The sequence below is a fragment of the Drosophila virilis genome, chromosome 3 (assembly GCF_030788295.1).
Source record: "Drosophila virilis strain 15010-1051.87 chromosome 3, Dvir_AGI_RSII-ME, whole genome shotgun sequence".
NCBI classification, from domain to species: Eukaryota; Metazoa; Arthropoda; class Insecta; order Diptera; family Drosophilidae; genus Drosophila; species Drosophila virilis.
Window position 1 is genome coordinate 3,848,489 of NC_091545.1, and position 22,755 is coordinate 3,871,243.

The 22,755-nt window shown below is 45.6% G+C and overlaps 6 protein-coding genes across 7 annotated transcripts; 4 read left to right on the forward strand and 2 right to left on the reverse strand.

Annotated features, from left to right (window-relative positions):
• The first annotated feature begins 138 nt into the window (after positions 1 to 138).
• Positions 139 to 1,617, forward strand: LOC116650574 (solute carrier family 66 member 3-like). The gene is made up of 4 exons (XM_032434583.2): positions 139 to 464; positions 553 to 812; positions 1,211 to 1,331; positions 1,389 to 1,617. The coding sequence occupies exons 1-4, from the start codon at positions 194 to 196 to the stop codon at positions 1,517 to 1,519; spliced, it is 783 nt and encodes a 260-aa protein (XP_032290474.1). The 5' UTR covers positions 139 to 193; the 3' UTR covers positions 1,520 to 1,617.
• On the reverse strand, positions 1,562 to 4,953 carry LOC6624322 (NF-X1-type zinc finger protein NFXL1). The gene is made up of 10 exons (XM_002046299.4): positions 4,781 to 4,953; positions 4,111 to 4,724; positions 3,890 to 4,048; positions 3,651 to 3,767; positions 3,476 to 3,592; positions 3,287 to 3,418; positions 2,914 to 3,122; positions 2,658 to 2,841; positions 2,139 to 2,600; positions 1,562 to 2,077 (listed from the first exon to the last, which is right to left on the reverse strand). Exons 1-10 carry the CDS (start codon positions 4,893 to 4,895, stop codon positions 1,652 to 1,654), a joined length of 2,535 nt encoding a protein of 844 aa, XP_002046335.1. The 5' UTR covers positions 4,896 to 4,953; the 3' UTR covers positions 1,562 to 1,651.
• A 190-nt stretch (positions 4,954 to 5,143) lies between these two features.
• Positions 5,144 to 7,577, forward strand: LOC6624195 (phosphatidylserine lipase ABHD16A). Its single transcript, XM_002046300.4, has 8 exons — positions 5,144 to 5,403; positions 5,462 to 5,518; positions 5,592 to 5,893; positions 5,960 to 6,111; positions 6,166 to 6,587; positions 6,652 to 6,833; positions 6,890 to 7,157; positions 7,220 to 7,577. The coding sequence occupies exons 1-8, from the start codon at positions 5,335 to 5,337 to the stop codon at positions 7,328 to 7,330; spliced, it is 1,563 nt and encodes a 520-aa protein (XP_002046336.1). The 5' UTR covers positions 5,144 to 5,334; the 3' UTR covers positions 7,331 to 7,577.
• On the reverse strand, positions 7,544 to 9,125 carry LOC6623927 (zinc finger matrin-type protein 2). The gene is made up of 4 exons (XM_002046301.4): positions 8,929 to 9,125; positions 8,696 to 8,869; positions 8,256 to 8,643; positions 7,544 to 8,189 (listed from the first exon to the last, which is right to left on the reverse strand). The coding sequence occupies exons 3-4, from the start codon at positions 8,356 to 8,358 to the stop codon at positions 7,708 to 7,710; spliced, it is 585 nt and encodes a 194-aa protein (XP_002046337.1). The 5' UTR covers positions 8,359 to 8,643; positions 8,696 to 8,869; positions 8,929 to 9,125; the 3' UTR covers positions 7,544 to 7,707.
• A 319-nt stretch (positions 9,126 to 9,444) lies between these two features.
• On the forward strand, positions 9,445 to 9,936 carry VhaM9.7-a (Vacuolar H[+] ATPase M9.7 subunit a). Its single transcript, XM_002046302.4, has one exon. It carries the CDS (start codon positions 9,580 to 9,582, stop codon positions 9,835 to 9,837), a length of 258 nt encoding a protein of 85 aa, XP_002046338.1. The 5' UTR covers positions 9,445 to 9,579; the 3' UTR covers positions 9,838 to 9,936.
• A 231-nt stretch (positions 9,937 to 10,167) lies between these two features.
• LOC6623948 (mucin-2) lies at positions 10,168 to 22,733 on the forward strand. 2 transcript variants are annotated; one of them, XM_032434581.2, is made up of 6 exons: positions 10,168 to 10,428; positions 15,993 to 16,122; positions 19,187 to 19,505; positions 19,572 to 19,809; positions 19,871 to 20,033; positions 20,086 to 22,733. In XM_032434581.2, the coding sequence occupies exons 2-6, from the start codon at positions 16,036 to 16,038 to the stop codon at positions 22,696 to 22,698; spliced, it is 3,420 nt and encodes a 1,139-aa protein (XP_032290472.1). In that variant the 5' UTR covers positions 10,168 to 10,428; positions 15,993 to 16,035; the 3' UTR covers positions 22,699 to 22,733. The 2 variants fall into 2 exon arrangements, with proteins under 2 accessions (XP_032290472.1, XP_002046339.1); XM_002046303.3 differs by having other exon boundaries at positions 10,169 to 10,428; positions 20,098 to 22,733.
• Positions 22,734 to 22,755: the final 22 nt, after the last annotated feature.

Below are 22,755 nucleotides of genomic sequence, written 5' to 3' on the forward strand. Positions count from 1 at the left end.
AAGTTATCGATAGACGGAGCAGCAGCGATACCATCGAGTGATGCTATTCGATAATATATGTTATTGGGAACTATTTTTAAAATGTTAAAAAAAAAAATGTTTTTAATTATGTGAAACATGCCAAACTGACTGAATGAGCAACAAAAAACAGAGCATCTGTATATTATACTGATTTAAGACATTGCTTGAAATAATGCTGTGTACAGCTGCATATCGATACACAGGCCCGCCCGCAATCGATTGCTTCTGTTTAAATCAAGTCAAAAGGCCAATTAATATTAGTTTGGCTGCTGCAATGGCTACAACGGTGGCGTCCGAGGGCTTTGGGGACATTGTGTCCCACTATCTGGACAAAGGAATAGTGCTTATAATTGCTGATCTGCTGAGTTTAATAACGGTCTCCTCCTGCCTGGTCATCAAAGTGCCGCAAATAAACACAATACGCGAAAACCAATCGTCTAAAGGTAAGACCCCCCCCCCCCCCCCCCCACACACACACAACTATTATTAACGCCCACTCACTTGATTCCTTGCTCTCACTCATTTCGGCAGGCATCAGCATCCTTGGCCTGTGCCTGGAACTGTTCAGCTATACCGTTATGATGTCCTACAATTATAGCGCAGGCTATGATTTTCTATCCTACATGGAGTATCCTGTGCTGCTGCTGCAGGAATATGTGCTCATCTACTATGTCTTCAAATATCAGGATATGCTGGGCAAGCGTACACAAATCTTTGCCGTCTTCTACGTGACCATTGCAACGCTTATCTATCTAAAGCTCTTTCCCATTATCGTCCTAACGTTCCTGGTGGTGAGTAAGAGACCATTATCTCCCTCCACAAACGCAGTCAATAGTCAATAGAACAGCTGCGATATTGATTAGAATGTGTTTCGACCAGATAACGAGTTGGGCTCAAACTAGTTTTACATTAACTAATTATGTTTTGTTTTTATTGCCATTGGAGCTGAGCATTATGAGGCGCTCGGAACTGATCTGAACTGGGCATCATTGCCGAAGGTCATGTGTGTGTGTGTTTGTTGTATAATATTTGTGCTGCTTCTATTTATACACATACAATGCTCTCGCTGACCACAAACACGGCTATATTGTGTATAAAATACAGTAAACGCTGCCTAAGGCGCACAGCTGTCATTTCTGTTAGTAAAGATTTCCGTTATTTTGAATTTTACGTTCATTTTTCTCGGCAGCCCTTCTGCACGCCCATTGGAGCCACCAGCAAGGTGCTGCAGCTTTTGGCCATATTGCGCACAAAGGATGCCAGCTCCGTGAGCCGCACCACGTGGGCCCTGTCCGCCTTCACAAACATGAGTATGTGAACATAAAAATGGGTTTATCGCAATCAATCTTAACTTGTTTATATTTTAGCCCGTATCTATACGGTTTTTGTGCAGTCGCAAGATTGGATACTGCTCTCGAATTTCCTGATATCCACGTGCCTCAGCTCGAGCGTGTTTGCCGCCGCCTGCGTTTACAAGCAGAAGACGAAGACAGCTTGAAATCCTTGGCCAGGCCGAGAAAATACTCAAAAGACACGCGCCAACAGTTACATCAGTCGTTTATGGTTATGTAGATTCTAATATAAATTCAAATATCATTTTTGGCATTTGTTATTGGTCCATTCTTGCTGTTTAGCTATCCGCATAGTATGCCACGCCCAATGCGCCCATTACGGCGAGCAGGGCCAGAGCATAGATGCCCCAACGTTGCCAATCGATGTGATAGCTGGCGGGCTGCACATCCAAAGCTTTGCGCTCCTTGTGCTTGCGCTTGCCGAACTTTTGCTCGTATTTTTCCAGCTCCAGACGATTTTTTTCCTGCTCCTGCTTTAATTTACGTTCCAGCTGCTGCTGTTCCGTAGCCTTCGCCTTGGACAGCTCCTCCAGACAATTGGCATCGCATTTTAGTTCAGTTTGCCCCGCACGATGCTTATCGCAGGCTATCTCCAACTTGAGCCGCTTGCAGGCGCAGTAGATGCGCACCTTCTTCCGGCACAGCTCCGGATTGGGACACGGGCCGGGATGGCAGACGGTTATGCAGCGATGACCGCATTCAAACTGTGTAGAAGAGTTTATCATATAGAGTGTGGACACACCATGTGGCGAAAGGAATACGCACATTTTTGAGGCAACGATTGCCGCAGCTGCCAAACTTTTGCCGGCGCTCCAGCGTCTGCTGCACACTGCCGCCCTCCTCCTGATTGAAGTACTCGCTGCACTTGTACATGACCTGGTTGAGGCCGCAGTGGCATTTGCTTTTGATGACAAAGCTGCACGGAGCACAGGGCGGCGCATGGCAGCCTTTGGTGCAGGCGTGCGTGCAGCCAGGGGGTCGCGGTATAGCGCAGCCTTCCTCGCAATTGGCACAGCCCGCCTGCTGGTTCATGTCCTCAGGCTGGGGCACCGCGTGACAGACCAGCTGGCATCGATGATTGCCGCATTTCAATTGACGCGCACATTTGCGCTGGCAGGACGTGGGCTTCGAGTTCCAGCAGGGCCAGGTGGCCAGCTCGTGGCCGCCAATGCAGGCAACACGGACGCCCTCCTCGCAGCGCGGATGCGGCAGCGAACGATATTCATACTAAAAGCAAGTAAATGACTTTTAAATTGGACTCGCTGGGCAACAGTTGAGGCTCACCTTGTGCTGCTGCGCACGCGGCGCATCCGCTGGCTTGGGCACACGCAGTGCTGCGTGGCAGCGCGCCTTGCATATGTGTCCACAGCCGCTGGTATCGTTGGGCAGGCCACATGGCTGCACGCAGGGCGGACACTCACCCTTGTGGCAGCGATGCTTGATGGCATGATGACACTTGGATGTGATGCTGCAGGCAAATGGCAAATGCCTTAAGATTAGCATAAACAAATATATTATATATATATATATGGCTACGAACCGGCACAGCTCCTGGCAGACAATGCGCGCGCTCTTCTCCCGGCCGCAGGGCACACTGCGACGCGTCTTGCCGCAGCGGCAGTTCACCTGGGATTCCAGCTTGCAGGGATAACAGGGCCCATTGTGGCACACCGACTGGCACTTGTGCTTGTTGCAGCTTAGCTGCTTGCCGCAAATCTTCTCGCAGGGCGGACACTGGTCGCCGCAGCACTGGAAAAAGTTAACAAAAAAGCGATTGGTAAGAACTAGCAAATACCCTGTAATAATCAATAGTTTTTACGGCTTCAAATGTGCGTGTTTTTGTCTGTTCTACATATTTAAAGAAAACCCTCACAACTTGCGTCTTTACAGGGCATAAATAGCCTAAGATATACCTTGCGATTACAGGCATGCTTGCCACAGTCGCGCATCTGTTTGCATTTGGTTTCGCAGTTGAACTCCTTGGAGCAGGGTAGCTCCTTCTCGTGCAGACCGCAGCGACACTTCTTCTTGGTGCGCACCAGGCACTGCAAAGGCTTTAATTAGATATTGTGCATATTTAATTGAATTGCTGCGTCGCTCACCAAGTTGCAGGCGCCGCGATGGCAGCGCTGGGCGCAGCTATGCTTGCCGCAGGACAACAGCTTCTGGCAGGTGTCGCCGCATGTTTCCGCCAACTGGCTGCAGTCGCCAGTTCTGGTCTGTAAAGGATTGCTCAATTAGTACATAAATCAATTATGAAGCTATTCTATTGCTTACACTCTTGCCGCAGGGACAACTGCGCACGCCCAGAGGACACTCGCCGCCGCCACAAGGTCCAGCGTGACACACCTTGTCGCAAGTATGCAGGCCACACGCAAAAGCAGCACCACATATCTAAAAGAAGCAAAGATAACTGAAGTTATTGATATCTTATCAGTCTGTTGTTATAGCCTGTACCCATTAGAAAAGTAGGAAGAGGGTTTGTAGGTTGGTTAAAGAAAGAATCTTCGACTTACATTGTTGCACTTCCATTTGGGCTCGGCGCAGTTTACGACCTTCTCCTCGCGCTTGCATTCGCAGGGCTGTGAGCTCTTGCTGCTGCAGGGCGGGCACTGGCCAGGACGATGGCAGCGCTGGTTGCACTTATGCTTGCCACAGGACAAAAGCGCTTGGCACTGCAAAAGAAAGAGATTCATATTAGAGGATCATAATTGCAAATTGCAAAGCCAAGGCACACCTTTTGTTGACACTGCCAGTTCTTGTCGATGCAGCGCACGCTGCGCTTCGGTGACTTGCCGCACAGGCAGGAGCTCTGCGCGAGCTGGGCACACGGCGGGCACGGACCGGGATGGCAAAGCAGCTTGCAGTCGTGTCCGCATTTGGGCTGCAGCAGTTTGGCGCAGATCTCGCCGCAGGAGTGCGGCACCAGAAACGGCTGTGGCTGCGGATTCAGCTCCTTGCCGCAGAAGCATTCATACTGTGTGGGTCGATCGGCAGGCTGATAGTCCCGGCGGCACTGTGGACAGCACCAGTACAAGGATTTCGGACGCTTGGGCGGCACATACTCGCCCAGATGATTGTAGTGGCCCGTCTGCTGCTGCTGCTGTTGCTCTGCCTTGACCTTCAGCTGCATAACGCTGTCGTTGGCCCAACGCTGAATGCAATTCAAATGGAAGAAGCAATAGCAGCTTCTGCATGACCAAATGGACTCCACACGACGAATGCTGCCAATGCATATCAAGCAGGTAGCCGCGCCCGAATGCAGCGTGTTCTCCAGAAAGGTTGCAGTGCGATTCACATTGTCCCTACTTGGAGCCTCCGTTGAGGCTTGGTAATGCTTGTATAAAAGATCTGAAGGGGGGAGTAGATAAGGTCGACGACACGTCACAGCTTAAATTGTTGTTTACCCAGTATATGCTTTTCATCTAGTTCGCCTTCATCCTCCGAGCTGGAGGCATACGCGTTCACAAGCTTCTGTGCGGCTGCCAAGTTTTTGGCCTGCGCTTTATTAAACTTTTCCATTGTTTTTTTTTGCCGGTTTAACTTGCGCTGAAATCTGAAATCGACTGCTGCGAATTGCACAAACCAGGGCTGCAATATAATCGAACTGGAACCAATACCAAAAGGCACAACTTAACTGGTTGCTCAACACTGTTCACTGAGTCAGCAATAGAGAAAACTTTTAATTTGTCACAATCTTTGCTGTATCAGTCACGCTAGTGTTATGAATAAATCTAAAATATCATTTGTATATAAAAAGTCGCACGACGAAGTACAATAAATTTCGATTTTTGCATTCCAAAACACGTAACGTAACTGCAGAAACACGCGCCCATCTCTAGCAAGCAAAAAGAACCAGTTCATATTGAAATTGCGTTCGAGTGGCCCTAACTTTCACAATTCAATAAAATAGAAGGAAAAAAAAAACCAAAATATTTTCAGACGCAAAACCAATTTCAACATGAGTTTCTTCAATTACATATTCGGGCCAAAGCTGTACATGGAGTACAGAGGCGTGCACGAGCCACAGGTATGTTAGACGCACGCCGTGTGGTAATTTGAGACTTCCAACCGATTTGTCATTGCAGCGAAAAATGTATGAGCCCGGCCCAGTTGAAAAGTTTGGTGAACAAATCTTGTCGACGGTGGGTGTTGAGTGTGTTGGTCTGTGTGTGTGTGGTTGGTATAATTAAACTAATGCGGATTATCTTGTTACAGCTGTCGGTCGTGTGGTCCGTCAGCTATTACACGTCGCCGCTGATCTTCACATTCCTGTATAGACGCGGCTACTTTGTGGCCGATTCGATGCCGACGCTGGCCAAGCTCACCACCAGCGTGGGTCTGATAGTCATCATATCGCTGTTTATGCGCGGCGTTGGTCGCCGTCAATCGCGCGCTTATACGAGCATGATAAATGCGCTGACGTTGGCGAAAGTTAACAGTTCCTCGGATGCACTGCGTCGCTTTGACATTGACTTCTCGGCCTGGCCCGTGGACTTCGATGTGAAAGCCTTGGCGGGGTGAGTGTGGCAAGCCCCGGAGGCCGTCTAAGGTGGCGCCAATCCAACTACCGTTTTCCTCCACAGCGATGCCAAGAAGCCAACCACCACGGCAATCCGACGCGACAGCCTGAGCATTGCCACACTGCCCTGCGAGCTGATCGCCTACGTGGCCATACACACCTTTGGCCTGTCCATGATCTATCCCGGCTCCGTCAAGCTGCTGCAGAAATTCATGAGTATGTTTCGCCTGCCAGTGCAGCCGTATGCCTATTAATCCATGTCTCTTGCAGGACCCGCGTTGATCGCGGGACGTGCCAAACTAATTGAGGAGGACAATGGCATACGCTATAAGGTGAAAACAATTGATTCCAACGAAATCGATACGCTCTTCATTGACAATCGCAACGACAATGTCGGCAACGGCAAGACGCTGGTCATCTGCTCCGAGGGCAATGCTGGTTTCTATGAGGTGGGCATCATGGCCACGCCAATTGCATTGAAATACTCGGTGCTCGGCTGGAATCATCCGGGTTTTGCCGGCAGCACGGGTCAGCCGCAGCCGGAACAGGATAAAAATGCGATCGATGCAGTTGTGCGATTTGCCATCAATCATCTGGGCTTTGCCGTCGAGGATGTCATACTGTATGGCTGGAGCATTGGCGGCTACAGCACCCTATGGGCCGCCTCCATATATCCCGATGTTAAGGGAGTGGTGCGTGCTAGATTCTCCACTCTTAAAGTCTATCCAAATTTCACGCTCGTCTGTGCACTTTCAGGTCTTGGACGCCACCTTCGATGATGTGCTCTACCTGGCCCAGCCGCGCATGCCCGCCAGCCTGGGCGGCATTGTTCGCGTCGCCATACGTAAATATTGTAATCTGAATAATGCCGAACTGGCAGAGAAATACAATGGACCATTACTCTTAATACGCCGCACAGAGGACGAGATAATTGCCGAGTAAGCGTTTCGCTTGATTTTCTTGCTTAAATATATTATGTATTTGTTTTCCTTAGGGACAATCGCATTGATACGAATCGAGGCAATTATCTGGCGCTGTCCGTGCTCAAGTATCGTTATCCCAACTTGTTTGGATCCACACAGCTGTCGCTGGCTAAGGCTTTGCTCTCGAAGCAGCTAGAATCCTATAGCTACACCGTTGCCGAGGAGAAGCTGTGCATGTCACGCCTGATAACTTATGCCTCCGACGAGGGCAAATCATTTCCCATGCTCATCGGAGCCGATTACAGTGATGAGATGCGCAGCCAAATGGCCATGTTTTTGGTAAGTTATCAATTAAGTTAAGAATTTATTGCTTCTCATTGACATTTTATTGTTATTTTCAGTTGCGCAAGCATTTACGCGATTACAACTCGTCGCATTGCACACAGCTGCCGGGCGAGTTCTTTAGCATTCCCTGGGACATACCCATTGAACATGGCTTCGTGTTTACTTAAGGCCCCACTCAATATATGTATGATTGGGTTGGCAGTCACAAAAAAAAATGGTATTCGAGTGTGTTTTTTTTTTTTGTTTGGGTCTTTTTAAGTTAAGAATTAGTGAGAGAGAAAAAATGGTTCAAGTCCTTTCTGCATTTTAACTGCTTATTAAATTATTACTTGATCGAGCTGTTGTACAATACAATAACTGGTGTAAAATTGTCTTATACATATAAATATATATATATATATATATATATATATATATATAATGAAATAAATGTCGCAAACCAATCACAGTCACAGCGATTAGCCCAGTAAACGGGTTTCGTTGGTAGAAAAATGTTTCTATTTCTATGTTCTATTATTAATAATTACACGGTTTAAGCGAAGGCCTATGAGTTTTTCTTGGAGCCGCCGAACCCGGAGAAGCCCATTATGGCGGCCATGTCGTCGGGCAGGCCGGCCGCAAACTCATCGTTCTCCTCGGCCTTGCGTTTGCGCTCTTTTCGCTTCTCTTTTCTGTGCTCCTTGTAGCGATCCTCCTCCTCTTTGGCCTCGCGCAGCCGCTTCTCCAGCTCGTAGTCTTTTTGCTTCTCGGCCATTTTCTGTTTGTTTTGCTGAAAGCGATCTTTCACCTGGTCAACGGTGCTGCGCTCCACCTTCATCGACATGCCCAGATTACGCTGGTGTTTCTTGCCATTGATGTGATCCAGAAAATTGATGGAATCCTTGACAACACAGTCGCAAACATTGCAATAGTAGCCGCCCGATTGTGAGGTAGGTGTGTTTTTGTTAATGACAACGCTTTTGCCCAATTTGCTGTCCAGGTCAACCTTGTAGTCGCGTCTCTTCAGGTTTTCCCGCTGCACTGGCTCTGTGGCATAGAAATAGAAAACGGTTTACAAAACGAATCCCTGCAATGTCCGTGGGAGGGCATTACCCTCGTCCTTTGGTGCAGTCTGGTTGAGCAGGCGCTCTTGTGCCAGTTTTTGATATTCGTTCTTGTCCCATTTTCTGCGATGATCATCTGGTCGCATCGTCATTTTGCCAAATTTCTATGCACTCGCGTTTAATTATACAAAAGGCAATTTTTTTTTTTAACTTTATTAGTGCGATACAAAAATGACTATCGATAAGATCAGTGCACAGTGTTGCATCACTATTGATTCCGATTTCCGATAGACTGCACGAATTAACTTGTTAAAAGTGCATAGGTGTGATCGCCTCCTCCTTTGCATGCAATTGTCTCTGCCTCCGGCAGATTAGGGGTATTCTCTATAGGTTGGCTGAATTTCTCGCAATTATTGGACAGCTTCTTTGTATGGATTCTATGAAAATTCATTTATATATAAAGCAATAAAAGCGGAGTAAGTGTATTACGTTTTATGTCTTGTCAAATTGTCCTTGCGTGTAAAGCTGCTGCCGCACTCATCGCAAGTGAAGCATTCCGTATGCGATGATTTGTGGCGATGGAGCGTGGATTTAAGACTAAAAAGCTTGCCGCAGCCTTCCACCGAGCACATATACATTAACAGTATGTTGCTGTGACACATTCTAATGATGGAGGATCAGATTTAAAAAAGCTTCTTACAGAAATCAGATGGTCAATTTACTGATTGTGCCGATCCAGGGAATCTTTGCGGGAAAAGTTTTTATTGCATTGTTTGCAATCATGCGTCGTATTTGAGTCTTGCCGGTGCGTCCAGGAGTGTCGTTTTAGTGTCCATCTCGTGTTAAATACCCTACCACAGCCATCCTCCGTGCAGACAAACTCACTGCAACTCCAGTTAATCATCTAGAAAATAATTTTAAATTGTGCACCAGCAAATATCGATAACTTAACGATAACATGAACAGCCAAGGTCAACTGCAAACACAAAACTGATTTTCCTCAGCAACAATTAGAGATGCAAGCACTATTTTAGCTGCTAGTTAACTATTAACTTACCTTATATGTAAAAGCTATTTAGTTACGCGTTAAAATTAATCGTAATAAAATTTCAGCTGCGACGCACCACAGCCTCAGCTGCCACCACAACCTCAAGTAATAAACAGCCCTACGTATCGAGTAGTCGGTATTTTCGACTACAAGTATCGATAACAAGCGTAATTTCGTTATCGGCTTTTTATTGATTTTACGAATATTTATTCTGATTGGAAGCAAAATCTTACCTCGCTTCAAAAGTGTATTTGCAAAATTTATAAATTGTGCGACTTTGCAGCTGAAAAAAAAAACAAGTAGTGATATCATACTTAAGCCAATTATGGGCGCTGCATTCTTTCCAGTTTTGTTTTTCACGGCCGTCTGGGGAGCTGTGGGCATCGGTATGCCCATTATGACTCCGAAGGGCCCGCACCAGAATCTAATACGCTGCATTCTGATGCTGACCGCGGCCTGCTGCTGGCTCTTCTGGCTCTGCTGCTACATGGCCCAAATGAATCCGCTGATTGGCCCAAAACTAAAGCGTCATGCCCTCGCCATGATTGCCAAGTCGTGGGACAACCAACTGGCAGACGGCTAAAAGCACCATCAACTGGCACACCTTACAGGCTATAAATCTGTTGTTGTTTAAACCATGTTCACCAAAATGTATAAATAAATTGTATTCGTTTCAAATGTAGTGCTTACTTTTTTTAATTATTTGCTTAAGAATTGATTTTGGCGCCGCAGAGGCTACGCTTGGGCCTGCCAACCTGATCGAAAGTAGAAAAGCAACAGAGAGCGCGAGAGCGAGAGCGAGAGAGAGATGGGTAGAGTGAGTGTTGCTTAATGCGCCTGCGCAACTGTTAATTTCTCTTTGCTGCTCATCTTCAATTCTCTTTGGAAGTGAGTGTAGCTGTGATTGCAGATCCAATTGGATTCAGTTTTCGTTCAGCTTCGGGCGCGTTCAGTTGTATTTGAAAATGTTTGCGGTAACTTTATAAGCCGTTCGATTGTGCAAAATTCATAACGTTAAATATCATTTGAAAAATCGTTGAATGTGCTTTAAAACAATTACAAACTAGATATTAGCAACAACAAATGAATACTTATTGGACATTTACGACTTAGAACTAAGTCAAATGGAACGCAATTCTGGACCCAATTTGAACTCTACAGAAATCAATTTTTGGTAAGACAAAGCCCCGATATATCTAAGCTATATTTTGCATTTGCTGGCAAGTACCTCACCCCCCCCCCCCCCCCCCCCCCCCCCCGCGGTCATAAACTAGTTGGACATGCATTAAACTAGAAAAAGTGGTCGCACTTAAGGCCGAAGGTACAAAACTGGTTGCATTTTACCGACACCCAAGCCAAAAGAAATAGCAGAAAAAATGCTTCAGTTTAATTTTTTTTTTGTTCGTTTTCAAGAGCAATAAAAACCAAGCAAAGCTAAAAATGATGGTTTTGTGCAAATGAAACTGGCCATAAAAGACGGGCCCAACAAAATTAGAAAATGAGAAAACGGCTTTAATGAAAAAAAAAAAAAAAAGTTAAGAAAAAGGGCGGCAAACACAAAAGAACTTGGCCCAAGACACGGCGGAATGCCAACTGGGCAACAGGTGAAGTCTTTAAGGCCGCAAAACAATCGAGAGAGAGAGAGAGAGAGAGAGAGAGAGAGGGAGAGAGAGAGAGTAGAAGAACGTTGTGCTTTAAATGTCGCTAACCGTGCGCAATTACCACATTTGCGAACTGGGCCAATTGACCAGAGCCGAGGAGAGCACAGCTCCATTATTATTATTATTATTATTATCTGATTCACAGCGGGCGACCGGAGGTGATTGTATCAGAACGTTTTGCATCTGACAATTAAGCACAAGTCGCAAGCCGGAAATTGTTTCCATTTGGCCAAAACGAAGGAAGTGCTTGCGTGCGACCCGAATAGATCTTGAGATCTTGGCTCATTGATTGGTCTGCATTATCAATGGGATTCACATACAAATGTGAAAGCGCTGGCGATAGATTTGGCCAAAACATGAATCTCAGCTATTAACACGTCGCCAAGACGCACTCAAAATCCAAAAATCAAGGCCAAAAGCTCGGTAGACATGGACATGGAACACGCCCCTCGATTGGCCACATTTCTGGGCTGAGATTTTCATTTTCACTCGTTTCACACTTGTCGCGCGCGCCCGGAAGTGGATCAAAAGAGAAATACTAATAGAAAAATGCGGGCGTCGATTATAAATTATGTACATTTTTTATGGCTTGGCTTTACTCATTTTTTGTTTTTTTTTTTTGTTGTGGTTTTTGGTTGATTTCGTTTTTGGGCAAAATTCTACATATATTTACACTTTCGCCTCGTTAAGCGGCTTTTGGGTTGCCTTTGAACTGCCCCCCCTCCCCCTCTCTCTCTTTCTCTCTCCCACCCACACGATCGCAGAGCTGGCCCGTGTAGAATCGCAAATTGGCAAGAAATCCAACATCATTATGAGCCCCAAGCTGGCCCGAATTACCATTGATAGGCCCCTACTCTTTGCCGCCTCTTTGACTCATCTGGCCGGCGCACGATTCTCGGACAATGCAGATAATGTCGGCTTTAGCCTCAAAATGACAGACTGCTCGGAATTGACGGGATTGCGACGCGGGCGAAATAGAACATAACGCTAAACTGCAGCTAAATTGCATTCAAATGATGTAAAATCGCATCCAGAGAGAGAGAGAGAGAGAGAGAGAGAGAGAGAGAGAGAGAGAGAGAGAATCGACCCCAAAGCGACGGAGTTCGTTGCGGTAAAGCAAATGCACTTTGTTGGAATTTCCAGGCACACACACACACACAAAAGAGAAGACAACAGCAGCAGAAGAAAAAGCAGGCAAAGAAAAAAAAAAGAAAATGAAATGCATTCGCTCATCTGCGTGTCGTGCATTTTGATCGTGGCACTAATTGCACTTGGAACTCTCTGGTTCTTATCTGCGAGCTGGGTAGCTGCATACTAAACACACTTGACGCTTCCTATTTGCATTGGAGAAGATATCACAGCTGTTTTCTTTTCTTTTTCAAGTTTCCCCAACTTCATTTTAGTTAATAAACACTGAAAATAACAATTTGACTGGCAGCACTGACAACAAACTTACTTTGTGCCTTATACAGCACTATAAAAAACCGTTTCGCACTTACCTTAATTCAAACATAAACATTGTTGGCTTTCAGTTTAACGTTCAGCAACAGGTACATTAAATACCTTAACAAGGTGACTCTACAAATTGTATAAAAAATTGTAATTAATTAAAAACCGTTTAGCACTCAGACCAATACTGTTAGCAGTCAGTGTAGCGGTTGCAAATGTCAACAACAACTACATTAAATACATGTACACACAGGGTGACTCTACATTTTAGCTACAGTTAAAATTCCCGCGCAGCCCAATTCTATTCCCCTCTATACACACACACACACACACATGGTTTTTGGGCTGGGAACGCGCGGCAGCGCTGTCAGATTTGTTTGCCTTTAATTACATACATATGTATTTAGTTTTTGGTCGCCGGTTAAAGCGTAACGGTTAATGCATTTAATGACTACCCCCCACCCCCTAACAGCTAGCAGGCAAACACACTCGCGTGCAGAGTTTGTCGTAGTGCTTTTATCGTCATCGTCGCTTTCCGTTCGCTTGTCATCTGCCAATGAAATGCACTTTTGCCTGGTTCCGCATTCGGCGTTGCCACCTCTCAACGTTTATGAGGCGCTGGCAATGCTCGCTGCGGGCTCTTGCCGCCGCCGCCGCCGCCGCCGTTGTTGCTGTTCTGCTCTAGTAAGGCGCTCACGAGGACGCCGTTAGAATGATTATGAAATTGCAAACGGTTGCATATTGCATATTCATGTATGCGTCCCAACAATTACTTATTATACTATTATACAATTATTTTCATTCATGAGTGCGCGTTCATTATATTGCCAGCTGCCTACTTTTACCACAATTCAGCCAATCAATGGATTGCATAAATTTCGTCTAAATTTCCAGTTGCTCCGATCTAAACCAATAAATCAGCAAATAATTATGACAACTCTAACAAAAATACTAAATAAATACTTTCAAATTTTTTTTTGGGAAATTTGAGTTGTCAACTTTTGTTGCATTGTTGAAATGTTTTTGTTTTCGATCTTCTAGTTTTAACGAAGATGCGCGTTGCGCTTCGAAGTAAACTTTCCATTTCGCTGGCATGTTTTACTGTAACTGTTTTTTTATTTATTTTTTTTTATTTTTGTTGATAAGCATTTCGAAATGTCCAAATGTTGTTCACATTTCACTTTCTTCGTCGCTGACACTTTGTGTGGCCATTATTATTGAAAGTGGATGTGCTTGATTATAATCTGGTCGAAAAATCGTTTCACATGTTAATGCCAGCGTGCGCAGATTTTGACGCCTGCCGCGCCGCCAGCTCAACAATTCAACAATGGTTATGTGGATCAAACAGGTTGCATGGCAACCGTTAGAGTTTCGGCTGACCAAATTCTCATCAATCATTCTTAGGTTTTGTTGTTGTTGTCGCTGTTGTTGCATTGCTTAAACAATTTCACCAATGGGAGAAAATCGGCTAATGCGAGAAATTTAATCAACTTATGCGTGGACGACGCTGACAACGTCTTAATGCCGCCGAATTGCGACTGAGTGTCGTCTCTTTTTTAACTATTTTTTTTTTCTTCACGCACATACATGTACATGTACATGTAATTCAATTTGTTCTTTCTCCATAAACACACACACTCACGCACACTCGCGCAAACGGTCAGGTTTCCAGTTTTGGGGTCTGGGCCTGCGCCTCAAGCGCTGACTCTTGACTGTTTTTGGCTCTCGGCTGACGCCCGCTTCGCGCCGCGCCGCACCGCGCATGCACAACTGGGTCAACGTCAACCCAATGGCAATGGCAATGGCTCGCCAGGCGTTTTTCTGGCAGCACTTACATGCACACATATGTACGTGTGTGTGTGTGTCTACAGTTAAGTGCCTGCCTGCCTGCCTGTCAGTCAGTCTGGCCACACTCATGTTAGTTCTTATACGTATACGTATAAGTGTGTCGTTGTCTGTGTTCACATTAATTGTACTTATACTGCGCGTGTACTTTGGAAGCTTTTTCTGCATCGCCGCGCGGTTTTGGCGCTGGTTTTTATCCGCGCATTATGTTAATTTCTTTGTTTACCTCATGCGGAAAATGTGCCGTTTTATTTACTAACTAAATCGTTTGCCATAAGCAAATTAAAGTCGAACAAGATTTAGGCTAAGGCTGTATGTTACCTGATACCTGGAAATGCAAAAGAATATGAACTAGTTCACGGTTCACGATTCAAAAGCAACGGCTTGCTCTTCCAATTCGTTCGTGAACCTGGTTTCACATGTTTTAGATACTTCCTTGTAGTTAATTATATTATTTTAACTTACCCAAATCAAAATTTAATATTTTTTGAAGTAAAAGAGAACATTAAATTCGAACTGGTTCTTTTCAAAAACTAACCTTAAATTTAATTAACTTCCGAAGCTGATGATTAACGCAAAGCTTTCAATATTATCTTTTGGTATGCATCTGAAAAAAGGCAAAACCAATTAGTTTCACCCGAAGATTCCAGCGAGCGTCAACATTGAACTTTGGGCCAACAACAACAAAATCTTCGTCATCATCAGCGCATACCAAGGCAGAACTTTTACTTTTGACAGTTCAGAGACGAGCTCAAAACTCATAAGACCATCATTTATTTTTTTTTAGTGCTCACTGCCTGGCATCTATTTTTACACAGGTTTCTCTGTAAGCTTTGATTATACATAGGGGGAACAAAATAAATACGAGGCATGTATATGAGATGGTGGCACGAGCAATAACCCTGCCCAGCCAAGCCAAGCCAGGCCAGGCCAGGCCGAGACCCAGAACTGGTTTCTTTGGCTGATCTTCGGCTTGTACTTAAGTTAAAAAGCCACTCGACTGTGTTGAGGGTTCTGCTTATAATTTTGTTGTTGTTGTATTTATTTCCCAAGCTCAAGATGAGTGAAAATTCCACAGAAACACAATTGTTTCGAATTTGTTGTTCTCTAATTAGATTTGGGCTCGGGTAAACAAATTAGTTGTGTTTTGATATATTTGGAATAGCTTTCGCTTTTCGACAATGCAATGCATTTGCCAATTAAGACAGAATCTATTTGAGAAAATTCAAAATTAAGCCGAGCAACTCTTTCTGCGCATAGAAAGCATTTTTGCTTCGTTTTGCTTAAACTAAACCGGTTGACAAGTTGGTGCATAACAATTTTCTGTCATTCTTTTTCTTATTTTTATTTTTTTTTTGTTTTTGGTTTTCCTTTGCCTGGCGAAAAGTGAGAATTTTCATAGGCTGGATAAACAGGATGAGCCGGTTTTTTGGCCACCGGAAGTTTTTGGCGTGCTGAAAAAAAAAACTCTGATGAAGCAATCAGCTTAAAGTTTCGACCAAAAGAAAGCAAATGCCACTTTTTAATGAAAGTGAAGTATTTGCCAAATGTATAGAAACTAATTATAAATGAACTAGTATAAGACTCGAGCGTGAAGCAGCTGCTGGTTCAGTTCAGGCAACGACTGGTTCACCGAGACAAATTAACTAGTATAAGACTTGAGTAGTATAAGATGTGAGACCGAAGCAGATCCCGGTTCAGTTAATGGAACGACTGGTTCACTTGTGACAACTCTGCTGCACAACACTGTTAATAACCGTTATATCCTTTTCTTTTCTTCTAGAGCAAATCAAGAGCTACAGAGAGTTCCAGTTAAATTCTCCAAGATGGATACAGTCTACGGCACCAAGAAGTACTTCCAGAGCTTGTCCGGCGTCAGCGATATATATCGAACGCAGACATGTCGGCAAATGGTTCGTATAATCAGTCTCCCAGCCCAACCCAGCTATATCTAGTCCATATATATCATTGTGAGAGAACGTTTAACTGTTATACAACTCGACTGTGAATAATATTAGAAGCTAATTTGCATGACAAGAGCTTCTTTTTGGACAAAAATCTGGGTTAAATATCTAAACGTAACATAAAGAACTTTTGATAAGCTGAGGAATTACATAAACCCACAAGGAAATTGTGTTTTTATTTATTCAGTTAAATAAAAGAACTCGACTGCATATTTGTTTAGGCCTGTCGAATTTCAAACCTCGGCCACAGCCAGATACCAAGTTAGTTATTAAGTCAAACAATTTCAACGAGCGATGAACGCAAAAGGTGAATGACTTTCTCTCTAGAGAACCTCTAGAGAAGCCGAACACGGAACCCACAGAACAGAACAGAACAGAACAGAACGAAGAGCACGCGAAGAGGGAGAAGGAAACTAACAAGAATTTTGCTTAGGCCAGGCCTGGAAAAACAGCTGTTGCGACAACAGGTTGTCAATTACCTGGCCAGCTAACAACTAACTGAGAAGAAAATGGGGGGGGGGGGGGGGTAAGAAAATGAAAGAGAGCAGAAGAGAGAAGAGCGAAGAGAGAGGTAGAGTAAAGACAGGCTGTATATGCTCCACAGCTAATGACTGTTAAAGGGCAATTGGAGAAAAAAGAAAAAACCAAAAAAGAAGAACAAAAGTCGACAGAGGACAGCTAGAAGATACCCCGTACAGTGCATAAGTGCTGATTTAAAACGAGAAAGATTTAATACCCCTGCAGACCGAACCTTTTACGTTTAATGCTTAAGCCACAGAAAAAATGTTTAAAATAAAATGCTTGAAGCATTCTTAAGGTATCTTGATAAACAAAAAAGTTTTTCATACAAGAACCTCATTTTCGAGCGATTGTTCCTATGACAGCTATATGTATTAGTAGCCCGATGTAAACGAGATTTTGCTCAAATGTAGGTAGCATAATGAAATCTCTAAATTTGGTCAAAATATTTAGAAAAACAAAAAAGTTTTCCATACAACAACTTAATTTTCGACTGATCATTCCCATGGCAGCTATATGATATAGTGGTGCGATGTTGTTAGGATCTGGCATATATATGGAGGAGCATTGTGAAATCTCTAAATGCTGAGTTTAATCAAGATATCTTGATAAACAAAAAAGTTCTTCATACAAAATAGAAACCGATATTTATCGGGCATATTTCGAGTTATCGATAAAAAAGTTAAAATACGAGAAATAATTCTTCAAAGTTTTCTAGCGCTGAGTTTTACGCATTCAATCAGATTTTTAGACGAACACGGCTAAAAAAAACTCAGCGCATCATTTTAGTTAATAAAATACTTAAGAGCAAGGTCTTGTTCTGTCTGTTACATAAGTTTGCAGAAATTGTAGACACAGCTTAAACACATTTTTAAAACAATATACAGGGTGTATAGTTCCCAAGCTCTGTCAAAGGTTCCAAGAGGGTTTTATTTGCAAAGTGCAATGACTGCCGGAATTGAGAATTAAATGCGTAATACGCTGATGACGACATTAATTAGCTAATGATAATTAATTTTGATAACGAATCACACGATTTCAAGTGCCACAAACCGTTAGAACTGAGCTGAAGAAAATCAAAATCAAGGCTAAACTCGAGATTTATTTGGATCTGTGGAATCGAAATAAAAGATTTGTAGAAAGAAAGCATGCAGAAGGGTCTAGCGGAACTTTGAGAAAGTTTCGCATTGCCCTCTCATTAGCTCATTAGCCAAGTGCTTAGATAATTAACTAATTAGTTGCGATTAATTGTTTTTCGGTGGCCGACCAAGACTCTGACACGCTTTAGAAACACACTTTTCAATTCCATCGAAAAGAATAAATAAATAAAAAAGTTGCCATTAGATGTAGCCGACTGGAGCATACCCTGCTCGAGGTGTCTGCAATTTGCAACTACCTAGCCACAAAAAGGTTTTCAAAAAAGCGTTAATGCGAACAGAAACCAGGGTTGCAGGGTTGCCCAACAATATATCGTTAATTCGGTTCGCCGTTTGAACTAGTTCCTTAAGTTTAGGTTCGATTCGATAACTCGGTCAAATCTCAACCGATTTTGTCGAGGTTTGGCTTTTTGTTCATGATTTGACCTCTAGATCAATTTGGCATTTAAATTTGGGAACATGATTTTTGGTCAAATTTCAAGTGTAAATTTTACCCTCAAAAATTCTATATAGAAATAGGTCCGAATTTCCCACCCACGTAACTCGGCCAAAACTCATCCGATTTTCATGAGGTTTGGCTCTTTTCTCTTAGTTTAGCCTCTAGATCAATTTGACATCAAAACCTGGCAACATGATTTTTGGCCAAAACTCATGTGAAAATGGTACTCTCAATAATATCCTATATCCTTCTCATAATATCCTATATAGACATATGTCAAAACTTCTCACCCCCATAACTTGGTCAAAACTCATCCGATTTTCATGAGGTTTGGCTCTTTTCTCTTAGTTTAGCCTCTAGATCAATTTGACATCAAAACCTGGCAACATGATTTTTGGTCAAAATTCATGTCCAAATTGTACCCTCACATATTGTCAAAAGTCCTATATAGACATGGGTAAAAATTTCCCAATCCCATAACTCGGTCAAAACTCATCCGATTTTGTCGAGGTTTGACTTTTTGTTCATGATTTGACCTCTAGATCAATTTGGCTATTAAGGCTGGAAACATAATTTTTGCTCAAAATTCATGTTGAAAATCCTACCCTCCAAAATCCTCTCTAGACATACAGGGATCCATATTTGCAAATATCCTATTCTAGCAACAAATTCGATATATATTTTAGTTCTTATATATTAGTATTGGTTCATGTATATTTTTAAGATATTCAGCTTTGGTCATATTCAGCTTACCAAAAATGGGCATCGAGCAAATTGAGTTGTCTCTGAGGTTTGGGTTGCATTTGGGTTGCCTTAGCTTGGACATCAAATTGGTTCCTTTCACATGGATCACAAAGAGAACTGATCAAATAAATTTCCCTTTTATCCATGCGCGCAGAACAACTCCGAATATAATTATCAGAACACGCTGGGCCGTCGCTCCCAGCTGGGCGCCTATTACCACATGAACAAGCAGCCTTCGTACACGAACGAGCACAGCCTCAACAGTCAGTATGGCTATAATACGTGGGGCATTTGGCGGGACGGACGTAATATAGCGCCATCGACGTTCTCGACCAAGACGCATGCGCATTATCCAAAGAATCGTTCCTTCTCGATTATCCTAACGACGGCCGCGTTTATTGTGCTGCTGGCCGTGATCTCCATAGCCGGGCTGGCCTTCTACTTCAGCTCGATCAAGGCCACGCTGGAGGATCGTGAGTATTTGGGCAGATCTATATCGGATCGGAGATCGGAGTTAGATGCAACTTCCTTGCTTGCAGCTATACTGGGCTTTGAGGGCTCGTTTCGCATTGCCAAGGGGGATCTGTACTCGACCGGGCTGAAGTACAACCATACGACGACCTACAAGCAGAAGATCGACTTCTACAAGCGGTTCGTGGAGCGCGCCCTAACGGACAACGGACTGCAGCCACTCCGCACGGATGTCTGGGGCTTTGGCGAGGGTCCCTTGATAAAGGTCTCCTTTCGCCTGTTCCTGGACGTGCGCAAGCTGCCGCAGTGAGTAGACGAGCACCGAACTCTCAGCCAAAAGCTAAGCCATTTGCTTATTCCTTTGCAGAAACATACTCAGCGTGGAGGAGTACATCAAGGAGTCGCTATTTCTGGAGACATCCGCCAGCAAATCGCTCTACCGCTCGCTGCGTCTGGACACCGAATCCCTGGAGATCAAGCGCATCCTGGACGAGCAGGTGGTGCGCTCAGCGGCAATACTAAAGGAAGCGGTAAGCACGGGCAGCCAGTAAAGACCTGAGATTCATCAATAAAGCAATAAAGCCACACTTGCAGCAAACCGTGCCCACCAGCCAAACGCAGCTGGAGAAGCGTCTGATGAAGAAGGGCACGCCACCCGCTGGACAACTGCAAACAAAACCTTCAGCGCTGAGCACACCCAAACCACGCAATCCGGCTGTTCGACCGCATTCGCCGGATGATGAGCCGGACATTGATGTGGAGAACGCGCCCGTCATTCAGGGCTCCTTTGAGGGTTCCTTTGAGATAACCAAAACGGATGCGGATATCGCACGCAAAAAGACATCGCCCACGCGTTCCTATCAAAGCACCATCAGCAGCAGCTTGCCGCCCAAGTCCATTGCGGTGACGCCCTACTCGCTGCGCGTCAAGCCCAAGAAGCCCAGCGTGGACAAGCTGACGACCATAACGCCGCAGAGCCCCACAAGCACCACCAGGCAGAGCACAACCAGAACGACCACCAGAAAGCCCACGACAACCACGACAAGAAGAACAACAACAACCACAACAAGAACCACAACAACAACTCCGTCCACAACAACCACAACAACCGCAAGGTCAACCACAACACCCTCCACCACCACCACAACAACCACGACTACACCCAAGCCGACAAGCAGCACAATGGCGCCTCCGGTGACCACCACGTCGGAGTCATTCGCTTACCCCGCCTCCTCGACCGTTGTGTTGCCCAAATTGGATGCGAATCTGTTTACCACATTTCCCATACTGGACACACAGCCCTGGCGGCCCATACATCGCGAGGTGCCGGAACTGTTGCCGGGTCCGCCGCCGGCTTTTCCCACCAAAACGTTGCCTGGACTGGGAGGCGCACCCACGCCCACGCCCACGCCCACGCCCACCGTCAACCATTTGCCGCAACGTCGCATCGATGAGCTGGAGCTGCCTTTTATAGCTGATAATCCAACGCCACCGACGGCTGCCATGCCCGCCATGGGCGTGACTCTAGATCCGTTTATGTCCATGTCCGGTTTTCGCAAGCCGGACGGCAAACTGGACATGCCCAGCCAGCCGCAACCGCAGCCGCAGCAGGAGCAGGACATGCTCTTCTATCACAACTTCGGTAGTCCCGTCTTCCTGCCCGGCACCGAGAATATCGAACGGTTGGGCGGCGCGCTCGTCGAGCCGCATCCGTTGCCGGTGCCCCTGATCGATGATGTGATTGTGCCGCCCTTTAGGCCCATCAATCCCACGCTGGGCGGCATGAACAAGCTGCAGTTCAACATTGAGGGCAACAGCGGCAAATTCGAGCATTTGGGCGGCGGGGTGATTGCCAAGAAGCAGGAGAATGCCACCAATCAGGAGGCCAAGCAGGAAACCACGACAGCCAAGCTGGGCACGACGACAGTCACGGGTTCGACGACGCCGCTGAAAATCCAGCTGGATAGCAGCACCAGGGCACCCGCTGTGCCCGGCCAGAAGCCCACGGAAAACTCTGCGCTCGCCGATACGATTGGTGAGTTCTTCATGGAGCTGCTGAATCTGCCCAAGGAGGAAAATGGCACCACAACGCCGGAGCCGGAGAGAATTGAGTCACGCATTGAGCCGGAGGAAGCGGAGCCGGAGACGGCTGTTGCCCAGCCCAAGCCCAATTTTATGAATCTCAAGGAGCTGATATTGCAGCGCAATGCGCCTTCCTCCACGACGACCAGCTCCTCCTCCTCGACCAGCTCCACGACGAGCACAACGACAACGACAACCACAACCACGAATGCGCCTAGCTCCACCAAGAAGAATCGCATACGTCCGAACAGCGAGCGGCCCACCATGCTGGACGACTCCAATTTGTTTCCCTCGCACTCCAAATGGGAGTTTGTGAACAGCTCGGCGCCGGTTAATTTCGGTTATGGTGGCAATATGCGCAAGGTTTTCAATAAGACGCTGCAGGCTTGGGTCTCCGAGGATGTGGAGAAGACAGAGAACTTTACGCTGCACGACATCAAGACGAGGATCAACAATGCCAGCAATATACAGGATATATCCCTCATCTTTGACACGCTCGCCTCCAAGCTGGGCATCACGCCGAGTGCGCCCATGAAATTTCCGCCCTTCTCGCAAAACAAACTGAAGCACGGTCAACGGAATGAGACCAAGATGAAGCCTAGCACGACGACAACCACCACGTCCGCTCCCATTGTGGAGTCGAGTGTCAAGAACTTTGTCGAGCTGCCGCTGCAGCAGCGTGAACCATTTATCCGGCCCATGTCTAGTTTTTTGGAAGATGGATCCACTGAAGTGCTTGGAGCTGCGATTCCCGTGGTCGGCGAGGCGGAGGTTGAGGTGGTGGATCCACTCAAGTACGAGGAGCTGCTAAAGACTTCGCAGTTTGCCGAGGCAACGTCCACGGAGCCAAGTCCACATCGTTTGGTCACGCTGCTGCCCGTGCGCTCCAATTCCGGCATACGCACCTACAAGCCAATTCCCGACGACATTGAGCCGGAGTCGCAGCGCAGCCAGAGTCAAAGCGAGCCGGTGCTCGACGCCAACAAGCCCCGATCCAATGGGAGCAGTAGCATACGCCGCAAGAGCGGCAGCTCCAATCAGAGCCGGAGATTTGGACAGCCGCCGGCGGAGGCGATTGTTAAAGGTGGCATCAAGGTCACGGTTAAGAATTAAAAAAAAACAAAACCAACTGAGATTACGTGAAGAATGAGCAACAGATTTGACGATGTG